This window comes from Cydia fagiglandana, chromosome Z (genome assembly GCF_963556715.1).
Source record: "Cydia fagiglandana chromosome Z, ilCydFagi1.1, whole genome shotgun sequence".
Lineage (NCBI taxonomy): Eukaryota > Metazoa > Arthropoda > Insecta > Lepidoptera > Tortricidae > Cydia > Cydia fagiglandana.
The window spans coordinates 19,409,037-19,426,371 of record NC_085959.1 but is presented as its reverse complement, the minus strand read 5'-3'; the positions used below and the strand labels follow the sequence as shown (position 1 = coordinate 19,426,371).

At 37.0% G+C, this 17,335-nt stretch overlaps 1 protein-coding gene and 1 long non-coding RNA gene across 2 annotated transcripts in view; one reads left to right on the top strand and one right to left on the bottom strand.

Moving 5' to 3' along the window:
- The window catches only part of LOC134679373 (uncharacterized), an 87,059-nt gene that overhangs the window by 31,805 nt on the left and 37,919 nt on the right, over positions 1 to 17,335 (bottom strand). Inside the window, exon 8 of the mRNA XM_063538273.1 lies at positions 12,814 to 12,844. Within this exon, the coding sequence (XP_063394343.1) occupies positions 12,814 to 12,844 (31 nt within the window). The remainder of the gene's footprint in view (positions 1 to 12,813; positions 12,845 to 17,335) is intronic.
- Positions 10,260 to 10,661, top strand: LOC134679270 (uncharacterized). Its single transcript, XR_010100311.1, has 2 exons — positions 10,260 to 10,413; positions 10,455 to 10,661. It is a non-coding gene; the product is annotated as an uncharacterized LOC134679270 (long non-coding RNA).

Sequence of the window (17,335 nt, the reverse complement as noted above, 5' to 3'; positions counted from 1 at the left end):
CTTAAGTATAAGATATATTTTTATCACAATTTTAAAACATTGTTTCTTATATTTCCAATGGATTCAAAAAACTGGTTCGCTTAGCTCCTACGGAAAAAGCACGCCTTAAGTACTTTACTTTCGTTAAAAACTTTGCAGGCGAGTTGCTACTGAGATGAATATTATAAAATTTAAGTATGGGAAACCTTATTAGCAGCTGTGGCACACAATTGATTCATAATAAATTAAAGTGTGATTGATATTACTGTGAAAACCGAATGTAAAATTAGGCAGGCTAGTATATTTTAGTGATTTACGAAGTGGAGTGTACCAAGAAAGGGCAACCGCGGGGCGCGGGTTACGTAACGTTTAAACCGTCCGAAGGCCACGCCTAACCCGTAGCCCTTCTCCCAGCTGGTTCGGTTTCGAGATTCAAGGTCAGCGAATATTAGGGGAGTGCGTAATGTGGCAGTCAGGGAAGTGCGACGGAAGAGGGTCGACTTTTGTGTGAGCCGCATGCGCACGTGGGGTCACCTTGAAGTCTCGAGATGTGGCTCCCCCGATCAACGTGATCATCAAAGCCCGGACGACGGGAGCAAAAATGCACTTTTCACTAGTGCTTAATTAAATATCGACATACATACGAACAATTTTTGAATCAGAAATTCATTGATTCAAAAATTATTCGTATGGATGTCGATAGAAGAGTTCATATTTAACTAAGCACTAGTGAAAAGTGCATTTTTGCTCCCGTCGTCCGGACTTTGGTGATCATCATTACAATTGAAGTAACCGAGCATAAATAACATTCGAAATATTTAAACTGCGTTTTCGCAATCCTTGTTTTCTTGTTTCGCCAATCCTTATACATGCAGGGTGGCTAAAAAATAAGTGCATTCCCGTTGCCAGGGAGGTTTTGGGATTATACTGAGCAACTTTTACTATGGGACCAAACCCGAAATCGCGAAAAAAAAAATACCCTCCCTTAGAAAATAGACCAGCCAAAATGTATGAAACAGCAAAATATTTTTCCGCGATTTCGAAGTTGGTAAAATTTGTGTAATCCTAAAATCTCCCCGGCAACGGATTCCCGTTATTTTTAACCACCCTTTACATCTTTATTCATTTTCATCGAAAGATAGATTTATCATGGGCTCAACAGTTACTTAATCGTAGATCTAATCTGAAATTTCATCTGGCAATTTAATTGGCGAGACCCTAAGAAAGTTGATCAATCACATTACTTAAGTTTTCAAGAAAAAGCTATCAAGTTACCTCAATTTAAGTTTAGAAACTATGAACTACTTATAAAAGTTATTGAATTAAATTTTTCATATATAGCTGGTCAAGCAGATCTTGTCAGTAGAACAAGGCGGAAAAATTTGAAAAATGTAGGCGCGAAGGGATATCGTCTCATATAAAATTTGAATTAGGCGCGTTTTTCTACTGACAAGATTTGCTTGACCGTCTATACTTTTTTTATAGAGAAACTTTACGTATTTAAAATTCTTTTTCTCCAATATGCTCGGAAATGTACACCTTACTGTAGCAAAAATAGTACGGGAAATTCTTCGTTAATGTCAAACTCTAACTAAAAAACATCAAACTATCGCTGTCCTGTTCTAGCGGACGGGAAGTAAAAAAACACTACAGTAATAACTTATTACTGTAGTGTTTTTTACTTTTTAATAATAAAAAACGCAAACAGCCAATTATTATTGCCGCGAGCCGCTTCTACACGACCCGATCAGCTATCATTTCACGTGTATGATCGTGCGAATACTGCTTAATAAAATCAAAGATTATTTTTATATTTTTTTTAAATCTCATCCGTGTTCATAAAGCTTACATAGTTTGTCAAAGGACTTTCTCATTTCAAACATAGACAAAGAGAATCATACTATCTTTGTCTTACACTAGTACTAGCACCCAAAAGAAAAGGATGGGTGTAGTTTTCCTGGTTCTTACTGACTGAAAAGTTGGTTTGACAAACTATATTGCGCAATTATATTGAATGAACGAATATTGAATGGTACTGAATGGCAGAATAAGTTTGTGCCTTTAACTTTTAAAAATTAATTAAAGAGGGAAATTGTTTTTGACATTTTGGATGTGAAGGTTTGATTTGAGTGATGCTTGATGCTTAAATAATAATTATTTTAGCTTATTTCCTCGCATGTTTGGAGAAAAGCACTATATATGCCTCGGCAGGAATAGCAATTCGTGGATTCGTCTTCTTTGTCGGACTCCGCTTCGCGTCGTCCGACAAAATCGAAACTCATCCACGAATTGCCCTTTCCCGGCCTCTGCAATAATGTACTATTGTCCCTTCCCTTGTCTTACTACGTTATTTTTAGGGTTCCGTACCCAAAGGGTAAAAACGGGACTCAATTGCTAAGACTCCGCTGTCCGTCCGTCTGTCTATCTGTCTGTCACCAGGTTGTATCTCATGAACCGTGATAGCAAGACATTTGAAATTTTCACAGATGATGTATTGCTTTTGCCGCTATAACAACAAATACTAATTAAAATAAAATAAATATTTATGTGGGACTCCCATACAACAAACGTGCTTTTTTTGCAGTTTTTTGCGTAATGGTAAGGAACCCTTTCGTGCGCGAGTTCGATTCGCGCTTGACCAGTTTTTAATGAGAGCACGGATCGCTCCAAAAATACGCACCACTTTTTCACCACCTCCGTCGAGAATTTCGATCTCAATAGCTTTAAATTTTTCTGTAATAAAATATTTTTTGTGCGTCGCGTCGAGCAGACGTTGTTTTTTTAGATAAAAAAACATTTATTCATCCAGTGGATCAAAGTTTGGCTTGCCGAGAGTCAGAGGCCAATTCGAACGTTCACAGACATTTGAATGATATCTGAATGATGTCCTTTAGTTATCTTGCGTCTCACTCGCGTCGTACATGTACGGACAAGTACAAGCGAAACGATAACTGAATGACATCATTTAGATGTTATTCTGATATCAGTGTACGTTCGAATTGGCCTAACAGCCTTTTTCGAATGCGAAGGGTAGACTAACACATTTCAGTAAATAACTATACTGAAATAAAGGTCATATAATAGATTCTATTGATGATGATTTATATTTTTACGTAAACATACCTTCACAATTGGACGCGTCTAAAACGATTTGACACGAGCGGAATCGATTCAGTCGATTAGTAAGGTCAAACTCTATTGCAATTGAGTTCAGAAGCGGTATCACGGTCGCATTTTTATCACCTGTCATGCCATGCGTCACTTTCGCACTTACATATTTGTAAGAACGTGACAGGCATGGTGACAAATGATAAAGAAACGACCATCATAGCCCTACAGTTATACATAATGAAACTCAACGATATAAAAATTCATTTTTATAACAAGACAATATACGAGTATATTTTCGTGATTTGTGTCTATTATAATGTACCTAATTCTAAGCTTCGAAGATATGTATTTTTGTTGATTAAGGATTGGTCTGAAACGTCAATGTAACGTCAACGTATAATTGTCTTCATGTCTTCAGCTAAAGGGATATTGCTTTTTCAAAGATTAATCAAAATTGTTCGATTCCAACTTTATATAGGTACATTAAGTAGGCGCAACTAGAGCATTTTTGACTTTAAAAACAAAATATTAGGTACCTATACAGTTTTAGGAGAAAATTCTAAATATTCCGAGTATTGATGCGGGTCTTTAAATAATAATTTGGAACAGCAGTACGTTATGTAGGTAACATATAATCGTTAATTTGTCATTAGAGCCAACACATTAAGTAATATTGACAGGACATGTAGAATATCTTTTCTCAAAATTTTTTCACATCACCTATTCGAAAAAGGCTTTTTCTTCCCTGCTAGGAGGGCTCAAATAACTGTCACTTTTTTCCCAGCTAGGAGGGATCAATGTGCCATTTTTAGGGTTCCGTACCCAAAGGGTAAAACGGGACCCTATTACTAAGACTTCGCTGTCCGTCCGTCCGTCCGTCCGTCCGTCCGTCTGTCACCAGGCTGTATCTCACGAACCGTGATAGCTAGACAGTTGAAATTTTCACAGATGATGTATTTCTGTTGCCGCTATAACAACAAAATAACAAATACTAAAAACAGAATAAAATAAAGATTTAAATGGGGCTCCCATACAACAAACGTGATTTTTGACCAAAGTTAAGCAACGTCGGGAGGGGTCAGTACTTGGATGGGTGACCGTTTTTTTTTTGCTTTTTGTTTTTTTTTTGTTTTATGGTACGGAACCCTTCGTGCGCGAGTCAGACTCGCACTTGCCCGGTTTTTCTAATCTAGGACACTCTTTTTGCTTTTTTTCTGCATATGGTAGCAAAATTATTGCCACCTTGGGCGTTAACATGGCTGGATTCTATTTTAGAATCCTTCGCTTCGTTTTGGATTTAATGTACGCTCCCGCCCTAAATGTCATTTCGCTCCCTTGTGACACAATCCACTAATATCTTACTATGAGACGCCCTCAGTATTTAGACTATTTTTTAGCCGTTAGGTATTGACAAAATAGATATGTTTATCCGAAAGTGACATATTGATGCGAACAACATGTTGGTACAGTCGCCATCAGGTATATCGGAGCGGCCGAGGCATTCACAATATCTAATCACGCATCACTCTAACGCCCTGACAATAAAGGCGTGCTCAGATATTTGTGAGCACCTTGGCCGCTCCGATATATCTGATGGCGACTGTACTACAGTAATTCATCGCAGTGTAACATAAATAGTGTGTATTACTGAACTGGGTAAGCATATTTTTTAGGTCAGCTTTGAGTAGGTACAATTTCAAATATATAATAGGCATAACGATAACTCTTTCTTACTTTATAGGCAATTAGGCGAGCACGTATGTACACGTCATGTTTACGACCGGCTCAAGATAATGGAATAGATACAGCGTGATACTAACGATATGTTATGGCTACCACTTGTCTCGCTCTAGAACAAAACTTGGTTCCATATGCGCGACGTACATTTATCAGAAATATTAAAAACCGGGCAAGTGCGAGTCGGACTCGCGCGCGAAGGGTTCCGTACCATAATAAAAAAAAACAAAAAAAAAACGGTCACCCATCCAAGTACTGACCACTCCCGACGTTGCTTAACCTTGGTCAAAAATCACATTTGTTGTATGGGAGCCCCATTTAAATCTTTATTTTGTTCTGATTTTAGTATTTGTTGTTATAGCGGCAACAGAAATACATCATCTGTGAGATCTGTTCTGATCTGTTCGTGAGATACAGCCTGGTGACAGACGGACGGACGGACGGACGGACGGACGGACGGACAGCGAAGCCTTAGTAATAGGGTCCCGTTTTACCCTTTGGGTACGGAACCCTAAAAATGTATATATTGGACCTGGACAATATATTGGACAATTATTTATATTTACGTATTGCAAATATTTAGGTAGTTTACAATAATACTAGGCAAGCTGGGGAAACGCTGGCACACTTTGAGGAAGACTTATCAAGGTTCCTATCCAAGGTTATCTAGTGGATTAGTAAATATTACATTTGGAATAAGATTTATAATTTAATGATAATTCAAAGGACAAACTGGTTGTTATCATTATTACATGAATCTACTGGGGGTAAATACATTCATATACAGTGAAACCTGGTTAAGTGGGACCTGGATAAGTGAGAAACCTCTATAGCTGGGACTCATGGTGCGGTCCCGACACTTTAGCACTGAATTACCTCTGTTACTGAGAAAAAATGAACCTCTATAACTGGGATTCGTTGTTGTGATTTTATAGTCACATTTACCTCTATAAGTGAGACGGAGAGTGTATTTTACCTCTTTTACTGAGACTATATTTATAAGATTACATTTTCCTAATTGTTTTTTCGAATTTTATAAGGAATCGACTTCTGTATCTGAGATAACGTCAATCTATGACCTCTCTAACTTGGACTTCATTGAACCATTTCCGTATTCTTACTAACATTTAGTCTATCCACAAATTCCGCATTTGCCTAATTGTGTCTAAACAACTTCAAGTTTGATTTAGTTAATTTATGTAAGTAGTTAAAACTATCAAAACGAAAGCTGAAATTTTGTTAGGTAACACGAAAAAATAAATTTTCATTTATTAAATTTCTAATATGCAATGAAGTCCGTATCAAATTTAATTTAATTTTGAAATATCTATCCTTTGGAGAATCATTCAAAATAAATACAAAGAAATATTTAAACAGACTTATAAAATATTTAGAGGCAAGGATTATTTTACCTTACTAAATACCTTATTAACCACCTCTATAACTGAAATATACTCTATTCTCACCTCTATTAATGGAACCCTCTGTAAATGAGACAGAAATTTATTTGTACCTGGCTAACTGGGAGCCTGGGTAAGTGAAAAACCTCTTTAAGTGAGACAAATTTGCTTGTCCCTTGAGATTCCACTTATCCAGGATTCACTGTATTTTATAATATAACCGGTAACTTTTATTTTTGGACACGATTTTAGTCCATACTAGCGACCCGCCCCGGCTGCGCCCGGCTTACACAAAACCGTAACAAATTATACACCTAAAGAATCACTGTATTGATAGGTGAAAACAGCATGAAAATCCGTTCAGTCGTTTTTCAGTTTATCGCGAACGCACATAGGCACTCACAAACAGACAGACGCGGCGGGGGACTTTTATATGAGGTGTAGTGATATTTAATTAAGCTTAGTTTAACAATATTTGCAACTATCAATTGCTGATACAACTAAAGGTTGTTGACCGTCGACAGATCTGACGTGGAACTGACCGTAAACCTTTATCGTAGAATTTAGTTGATAACGCCCACTTGCACCATTCCACTAACCTGGAGTTAATCGGTTAAACCGTTAACCCAGTGTCAAATTGTACTGGTAACCATGGTAACTCGATGATTTAACCGGTTAACCCCGGGTTAGTGAATGGTGCAAGTGGCCCTTAAGGTACTTATGTGAAACTACTGCAAGTGCAAACTTTTCATATCTCGGTTCATCTACAGTTCTACACGTCATTTTCTAACTGTATTAGGCAATTAGAGAAGGACAGGTCGTCTATCTCGCGAGCGATATACAGTCGCGGGGCTCTTGTGCTAAGCCTACGACGGGTCACTTAATTATATTGTGGCTTGTGGCCTACGTTTTTAGGAACAATTTGGTAATGGTACTTAGTATGGTTTAAATCTTTTGAGCAAGGGGTATTATTAAAATGCCTATATATTTTTTTCATTATCATTAAAAAAACAAGGCTCTTTTTGAGACAAAAACTAGGTGTTTGATGAATAAAACTATCGAAATATCAGAGGGTGAATATTATGAATTAAGTATTCAGTTTGCTAGGCACGCAGAGTGCGCTCGGTTACCATGAAAACAATAAGTTGCGATGATATCATAAAAATATTACCACCAGAACATTTTTATTATTGGTTACGTAACAGGAAAACAAATATTAAAACGTCCTTATCGTTATTGATAATTATAAACTTTTGGCAGGTAAGTAATTAAGTTACAAAGTATATTATTTTGGTTTATCGGATGTTGCCTCGTCCCGGAAGTTGAGATAAAACTGCGTCCTAAAATAGCAACATAAATGATGTTGTCGCTCAGAGTTAGAGGACGGCGGTACGCGATGACCGGCGTGGCCAGTCAATGGGCTACGAGAACAGCGACTAATAAACTTTATTTACTACAACTGACGCAGTGCGCAAGGTGGGACCAGCGAACGGGCACCGCTCACCATGTGCTATATGCTACATTGTAAACACACCGCCGAACGCTAGTATCATACGAATTTCCTTAAAACGAGGACTATCACGTCACACTTCGCCACATAATTAATTAACACTTCATAGTTTCACTCGCGGTGTAGGTAAATAAACAATCACAATTCATTGTTAGTATTATCGAAGTTTACGATACGATACGAGCGGCGCGTCTCGCACTCGCAGCTGTCGTGGGAGTACTAAGTTAGTGAAATAAATAAGCAAAGCGAGTGGGAACGAGAGGCCACTAGCGAGAAGTGAGGACGCGCTGCACCGCATGGCGGGCACGCGACGGCGCTCCACGTCAATCCGAACCATTTTTCATCGCTGTCTCCAAATTTATTCTATTTTTGTCATTTATGAATTATATCATCAGGATAAGTCACATAGGCACAGTTGTAATAACAAAAATATAATGCCTTTTTATTTAAGTGATAAATATTTTATTACGAATTTCGTTTTTAGATACCTATCGTTCAGCTAAATTACTAAACATCTTCTGATCTTTATCACGCTTAACCTCCCAGTCAAATGCACAACGAAAATAAGGTGAGGCGGTTAAAATAGGACGCCTTTGATCCCTTTCCTCTGGTGGTGACGAACATACGTAGGTCAGATACTTATTCAACTAGTGAGAGGTCTGAACAACAACTTGGGACTAATTAATTGAAAAACATTAGGTATAGCTATTAAATATTATAATTGCCGCAGACGAAAAATAAAAAGTAATTAATGGCCCTTTAAATTTTCGACATACGCACGTGCTAGCAAACAGAATTTGATATACGAGTAGAGGTGGATTGTCAAAGTAATATATGTAGCCACAATAAATTTACTGCCATCTTTTAGACAACTGTTTAGGACGCCATTTGACTTTGATCCTTGTTCTTTCACTGATAAGTGTGCTAAATTTGTTAAATGTCAAAAAGTGTCGACATCTATACGAGCATTAGGCCAAACTTATGCTTTGAGTTGGCCCATGGGCGGTATGACTAGGGTTGCCAGATGGTCGGGATTTGGCGGGATTCTCCCGATTTTTAGCATGTGTTCCCGATTCCCGACAAAGTGTAAACTGTCCCGAAAAACAGCTTCACGTTTTAAAACAATAATTTCAAGCTCCGAACTGTCGTCGAGCGAGCGAGCTGACGTAGTGCCAATAATGTAAAATATCGTTGTTTTTAATACAATGGTAATTTATTCAATAAAAAAACTTATACAAACTATTATTAAAATTAAGTATATACTAAATAAATTAACACTAAAACTAATAAAATAAATAAATAAAACTACTAATACAATTACTTTAATTTGAATGTTTTTATTTTTCCCGACTTAAGTCCCAAAATCCCGAAAAAATTCTCATGTTTCCCGATAATAGCGCCTTTCGATCTGGCAACTCTAGGTATGACCACTAGGGCGGTAAATTAGCACCATAATATGTACAATAAATAATTACATTAACATTACAAACGTTAGTATTTCGAAAATAAAACTATTTTTATACCTTGACTTTTAACTAGTATTTTACTTAGAACCTACTTGGTTCGTAAGAGTTAGTGACATCTTAGGTAATTTAAAAAAAAACTATAACTCCCGCTGCCCTTGCGTGAAACAGCACGCTTACTGCGCAAGTGCGATTACAATTATGTTTGTTTCATATGAACATGAACGAAATTCTTATCAATAAAAACTGACAGTAGCTAAACCAAAGACGTCGTCTTGGCTCTCACTCAAGTTTAATTATAATTGCAATAATGTGCTTACGTACCTATATAGCAGTATGAACTAGTTTCATATATGTATGTATTTATATACTAGCTGTTGCACGCGACTTTGTACGCGTGGTGGATTTGTATGTTAGTTGTAATACTCGTAAGTATGTACCTAAATTCTACATGGCCAATGAGTATAGAGTTCGACCACAGAAACTTTGCAGCGATATAATTTGACGAATGCGAATTAAAAAACTATATATGGCAATGTTTTTTAGCAGTCAGTAAACGTCATTCTCGGCCAACCCGTCGCCATCCCGTGCGCCATAAGCCAACCGACACCACTACCCCCAGTACACGTTGGATTTTGGACCAATAGGTTGGGCCATCGTGTAGAGGAGCCATGATGGGTCAATGTGATTTGTTTACTGTATATGCCACAAAGGTGCCACCTACGCACAGCTTTGCCTAATATTCCCTATTTACTAATAATTTAACAAAGCCCTGACCTAACTGAAAAAAAATGTTATCCATATAATACCTCTCGATCCCCTAGAAGAAGAATATTATGTCTTTCTAAGATGATTCAAAGTATTTGTACCCGATACAACATTTGAATTCCTTTTTAAACCTCTTAGGGATTAAATTTAGGCGATTTTCAAACAGAGTGATATTGCCTTTTTAGGGTCCCGTAGCCAAATGGCAAAAAATGGAACCCTTATAAATTCGTCATGTCTGTCCGTGTGGCTGTCTGTCTGTCCGTGTAAGTCACAGCCACTTTTTTCCGAAACTATAAGAACTATACTCTTGAAACTTGGTAAGCAGATGTATTTTGTGAACCGCATTAAGATTCTCACACAAAAATAGAAAAAAAAACAATAAATTTTGGGGGTTCCCCATACTTAGAACTGAAACTAAAAAAAAATTTTTTCATCAAACCCATACGTTTGGGTGTCTATGGATTGGTCTTCAAGAATGATATTGAGGTTTCTAATATCATTTTTTTCTAAACTGAATAGTTTGCGCGAGAGACACTTCCAAAGTGGTAAAATATGCCCCGCCCCCCCTGTAACTTCTAAAATAATATAATGATAAATCTAAAAAAAATATATGATGTACATTACCATGCAAACTTCCACTGAAAATTGGTTTGTGCGAGATCTAGTAAGTAGTTTTTTTTAATACGTCATAAATCGTAAACCGCAATTTTATTATGTTACTCGCTGGTACGGAACCCTTCATGGGCGAGTCCGACTTGCACTTGGCCGCTTTTTTATTTTTTTTATTTTGAGTCCCCCACACAAAAAAAATGTTCGACCCCAATACAAACTTTCAACCCCTTTTCGACCGCCTTTTAAAACACGTTTAGGTAGCTACATACTTACTTTAAATTAAATTACATTACTTTCTTCAAAGGGTTGAATTTTTCACATTTTAAACGTAACCTGATATGCAAAATTCAACTTTCTAGCTTCTGTAGTTTCGGCTCTCTATCACCATCTCTCTGTCTCATCAGAGTTAGACCAGTCAGGACATAGGTACGCATTTACATATACGAGTACAGATAGATACGAGGCGGTTTTACCTACCTAAGGTAGAAAAGTTTAATATTAATTCCTGTCAAAAATACAATTAAAAAAAATACATTAATCGCTCTGTATTTATACTTTTTCATGGGACATATTCATAAGTAATATTGTGTGTAGGCGACGCCGACGTTACGTTGAGATTATATTTAATGTTACAATAGCGTCAAATCAGTCAAAAATTTTTAATAAAAAATTGTTTGTTAGTTACAATTCGTCATCTCTCGCTGCATAGAGATGGAATATGGAACCATGACGTGTCCTAAAAAGATTACCTACTCGCGATACGATAATCGAAATCATGATATCTAAAGATTCTGAAGTCAAAATGTAGGAATAAATTATCAGAGCAAAGCCGATGAATGAAATAACAGCACAGCTAAAACAAACTATAATCGACAAGTTGCGAGTTTTTAGATTAGCTAGCTAGAGCTACCCAAATTTTTTCGTTCCCCTATATTTTTTGTTCCATTCGCGTTTTTCCTAATTCTGCTTTTTAACCAGTGGTTTATTTTTACAGTTACAGTTAATATGATTACAGGTAAAAGTCCCAGTCTCATTTTAGGATTCCGTAATACCAAAAGGGTAAAAACGGGACTTACGGGACCCTATTACTAAGACTCCGCTGTCCGTCTGTCTGTCCGTCACCAGGCCGTATCTCTTGAACCGTGATAGCTAGACAGTTAAAATTTTCACAGATGATATTGATATTGATATTTATTGAAATCAAATTTTACAGCATTACAGCTAACACCAATGCACTGTAAAATCAAGTAGTAAAATTAAGTACCTAAGTAATAATAAAGCGATAATAATAATAAGTAATAATAAATAATAAGCTACTAAGATATTACATGTTTGATATGATGTATTTCTGTTGCCGATAAAACAACAAATAGTAAAAACAGAATAAAACATATATCTCCCATACAACAAACGTGCTTTTTTACTGTTTTTTTGCGTAATGGTACGGAACCCTTCGTGCGCGAGTGAGATTCGCACTTGGCCGGTTATTTCCCCAAAGCGCAATGTTTTCACGATACTCACACTAAGTCGATGGGGTAGGTTCGTTAGGTACAGTCAGCGTCATATAGTAGGTAGCATCCAAAGTACTTATTCAAATAGTTCGGTAGACCATATATGTAATATGTATGGCGTACCGAACTATTAGGTATTTGAATACTTTGGATGATACCTACTATACGACGCTAGCTGTGCCCACAGATGCCCGAAAGGCAAAGCGCCCAGAAATAGGGCCCGTCGAATTAGGGCAAGAAGGAATATTTTCGGAAATATTACTCTTTGGGGAAAAAAGCATCTGGGACATACGCGCTACTGAGGATAGTACATTACCATACCATACAAGTGCGAAAAATAGGAACTTCGGGTTCTACGAGTGGCGTTAAATTATAACACGACCACCGAAGGGAGTGTTTTCAATCGACACGAGTTGCGAATTACCTTTTCGCACGTGTATTGTACAACGTTTTACAGTACCTAGATATGGTTTATACTTGAAACTACAAAACGTACTTTAAATTTTCGACATAGGTACCTACGCACGTGTAGTACTAGTTACCGCAATAGGGCGGTAAATTAGCACCATATGCACCTACAGTTAAATAAAAGAATGGTTAAAAACAGAATGGGGAAAAACGTGAATGGACCAAAAAATATATGGGAGACAAAAAATTTGGGTACCTAGCTAATCTATATACTCGTGGAGCAATCTGGACACAAGTTTCAAGAATGTACTCACCGGCAAAATGTTGCTGCTGTTGTAGCGTCCTCTGAAACAAAACAATAACAATTAATAAATGCAACTTAGTTCAAGAATTATCAAATCATGCGCCTTTACAAACGTTAGGTATAACATCAAGATATTAATGTGTGTAGGAAAGTTCAACTTTAAGACGAAACAGGAGCTGGGTTTTAAATATTTTAGGTTAATATACCCGTCTCGCTGACAGAAGCGGCTCCTAAAACTAGTGCGATAAGGGCAAGGCGAAAAATCCTGCGTAAAATCTCAAAAATCGAGGTTTTGTACTCTCGACTGTTTCCTCCTCCAAAACTTAACCAATCGTAACCAAATTTGGAAATCTGAATGATTATGAAATTATCTGTGTCGGACCGTTTTGCTTTTTTGGCTAATTAATAGTAATTATTGATATTAGTTTTGAATACTACGCCTCTCATTGCGGCATAGTCAATGAGGCCATGTTGGCCATTTTTGAAGGGCTCTAGCGCCTTAAAAACCAGAAATATCAAAAAAAGCAAAACGGTCCGACACAGATATTGACAATATTAATCTGTGTTGAAAAAATCATTGCTCTAGTAATCTAGTATCAATACCCACGGAGGAAACAGTCGAGTACGTTTGTATGAAGAAATGACTAATTGATACAGATACAGATCCGATGTCTAATGAAATATTTGGCTGATTGATATTAGTATTGAATACTACGCCTCTCATTGCGGCGTAGTCAATGAGGCCATGTTGGCCATTTTTGAAGGGCTCTAGCGCCTACAAACCAGAAATATCAAAAAAAGCAAAACGGTCCGACACAGATATTGACAATATTAATCTGTGTTGAAAAAATCATTGCTCTAGTATCAATACCCACGGAGGAGACAGTCGAGTACGTTTGTATGGAGAAATGACCACTCCTGTTGGCTCTATGCATAAGTTATGGTTTAAGTACGCTTTGTAAGTGACAACTTGAATGCATCATCAAAGCTGTTGTAATTTCGTGGACGTTATAAATCTGGGTGGCAGCGATTACTATGGTAGTCACATTAATCATATAATGACCCTTCAATTATACTTGAAGATGCATATGGTGTATTTTATGTACTTCGTCATCATATAGGTAGGACGATAATCGTATACAAATAAGTGGTAATGTTACTGTGACTTGGATTTGAACGGTTACTTTTTAACTAACTATGGTTGAATATAATATTGCTACCTCAAACTCGGAGTAGTAATACTCGTAAAAGGTAATTATAATTATATACACACAGACCACAGACCCTCGAAGAGTGAGTCCGATACACACTTGACGATTTGTTAATTACGCCATTTTATCCGCTTTAACTTTCTGTTCAAACTTCGTAATACGTACTTCTCTTACCTATATACCTACGAGTATAAGTACTTTACTTAGTTTAGATTATCATTACAATGAAATGCTTTGTGTAGTTATTTTTGACTTCGTGCGTAAATCAGCCTAACAACACCTAGATGGGTTTATGGAACAGCCTCATAAGCATAAGAGGTTATGCAAGTGTGGGTCGATTCATCACAACTGCCGCGAGATTTGTCAGCGGCATGGTAGTTTGCTGAAGTTTTCTCGAAGGACTATACAGCATGGCGTTCTTTAAAAGTATACAGTCACCACCGTATATATCGATGGGGCCAAGGTGCTCTAAAACATCTGTACCTACATGCACTTTAAACTTCACAATAATAAAAGCTATGTTCAGATATTATATATCTAGTGAATCTCTAATTCATTTCCCGAATCGAGCGAACAGTTGAAAAATCTTTCGAAACCGTGAAAAGTTTATAAGGTAAGTATTCCAATAAACAAATTATTCGTGGCAATTCATTCGACGAATTAATTATTCGCGGATGTATTATTCGGCGAATAATTTATTCGAATAAGAATAATCATCCGACATTTTTATTCGTCATTCGCGATAAATTTTGTTATTTTCATTCGGTATTCGTCATTAGAATAAAATTTGCTCATGGATCAGAGAATTCAGTGACTGGTGAACAGGCATTTTCGGATTTATAACAAGAACATAACAAAAATAAAGAAATTCAAAATGATAAACTAGCCAAGCCTTACATGAATATTTTGACGGTTGTTAGCTGAATTTTACACGGCAAATGAAACTAGCATGATAAACTGTGCTGATAGTAAACAGCAGACAGACGTTTGCGGGTTCGATTTACATTTATGTACATGTGCTCGGGTGACAATTCGGCGACGGCCCTGAACTAAACACTTATGTTAATCGAAAGACCAAAAATATGAATTATTATGGATGGTTAATGTTTTATGTGCATTAGGTACTTACATGTCTAAGATAAGAGAGATAAAGATTTAGGTTCTAGTACGTAATGGATTCCAACGAGTACGGGACCCAACTGAAACATTCAAATCGGAATGTTGTTTGTTTACCAGGGACATACTTGTATCCAAGCCCCAAGGGCACTACTGTACAAAACAACAACTGTGCAAATTTAACTTCGTTACTCATATATACAGTTTTATTTAGTACGAACTTACATATTATTATACTTATATATTTATTTTAAGTTTTATATGATGTAATATAATGTCAAGATATTTAAATACATATTGCTTATGTCTGTTCAAATTAAATCCATATTTTTCTTACGTACGTATACCTATCACTAAAAATAGGTTCTTAGTTAAGTAGTTACTTCAAGGAATAAGTACAAGTATATTCAAGGGTATGTAAATTGTACTTACTTATTGCTTTTAGCCTACATTTTATATTCTGGCGGGCCACGATCGATCGATTGATGAAAATTGGAACGGGACAAAAGAATAACAATAGGTATTCTTCTTAATGAGTCTCAATACTAGTCCGCTAGCCTAGCTCAATAATGGAATTTTGTAATCCTACTGTCATCATTAACTACCATAGCCAGGTAGGCATAGGAGGCCTATGTTCAGCAGTGGACGTCTTATGGCTGAGATGATGACTGTCATCATTGCGATAGAACACGTTCAGTCACTTTGGATTCGAAATGGGTAAACATTTAGTACATATGTGTCGTGCCGTGATATTCACGAAGTATTTAGATCACACAACGTAGCGAAACTGCGCCGCATTTTTTTGCCCTGATAAAGGCTAATATGACACCCTGACTGACTTACGAGTATAATGCAACATCTTGTTAAGACGAGACATACTGCGGTATTACGGTGACATACTACAGTGATAACTTTGCCCTTTAATACCTATAGGTACAGTCACCTGCAATAATATGTTACACAACGAAGGCGGCAAAAATATCTGACACCATCTTATTTGTAGAGCCATAAGAGCGTGTCACATGTTTTGCGGCCTTCGAAGAGTAACATATTGTTGCAGGTGACTGTACCTATATATAAAAATCGAAATTAGACACCATCGGCACTCATGTCACAAATTATGTAAAGTTAAAGTAAACGGTTCGTAGAGAGGGCATAGAATTAATACAGTAGTTCTGGCTCCGACTGACTCCACCTAAGGGCCCTCCCACATCTGGCGTCTTTCGAGCGTCGGCGTCTACAATTCTATGGCCGACGTCGACGCAACGTTGACGCAGCGTCGACGCAACTGCGCAGCAACGTCATTTTCCATAGCGCTGGACCGACGCCGACAGACGCCGACGCTCGAAAGACGCCAGATGTGGGGCCCTAAGTATTTGAACGAAATGCGATAAGTATAGGTACATTATTGTTTAAGTATTATTATATTCGTTGTCTTAGGAAACGCATAAAGGTACCTTGAAATTACTTATTTAGACTTCATCATGATGGCCAGAGATATACAAGTTAGCGACGCGATGCGAAGGTGAGTTCCCATCTGATCGCCGATTCGAAGCGAGGCGGATGATCTCGCTAATCGATATAAGATGATCATGAATCATGATCACGTTAACTCCATGGAAAACTAAATTACACAACGACTAAGCGAATAAAAGAAAAAAAAATATGTTCGTGTAGGTACTTAGCTCAAAATATAAATGTAATAAAAATGTCAAGTAAACTTTAAACTTAGGTAGTCATTAAAAATAGTCACTTGTCAAGAAATGCATGAATTAAGAGTTTTCATGGCATTTCTAACATACTGTTTAAAAAGACAAGGCAAAGGCTGGTATGCTTGGTGTTATATCGCCCTCGGCCATTGTGTCACCTTTTTTTGAGAACTCGGCTGACTGACTACCGTGTGTCTAGTTGTTGTTTTGCTATAACAATGTCGTCTATTTTTACCAAAGTTCACTGGTACCTGTACCTACCTATTGGTGAAAAATTGAAAATGTTTTCTTGACAAGATAAAACCTCAAGGCCTTGAAAGTCCTTTGTTAGTTTACGTGATGTTTTTCCTGTCGTCAATAGCATTTCTAAATGATACATAATATGAAATAGTTGAAATACCTCCTGGCATAAATATAAACATTGTTTTCACATGTATTCTGTAGTTGACTTGAATTTCAGATTTTATTTTTACAGATCTTGAAGAGACGAGAGGTG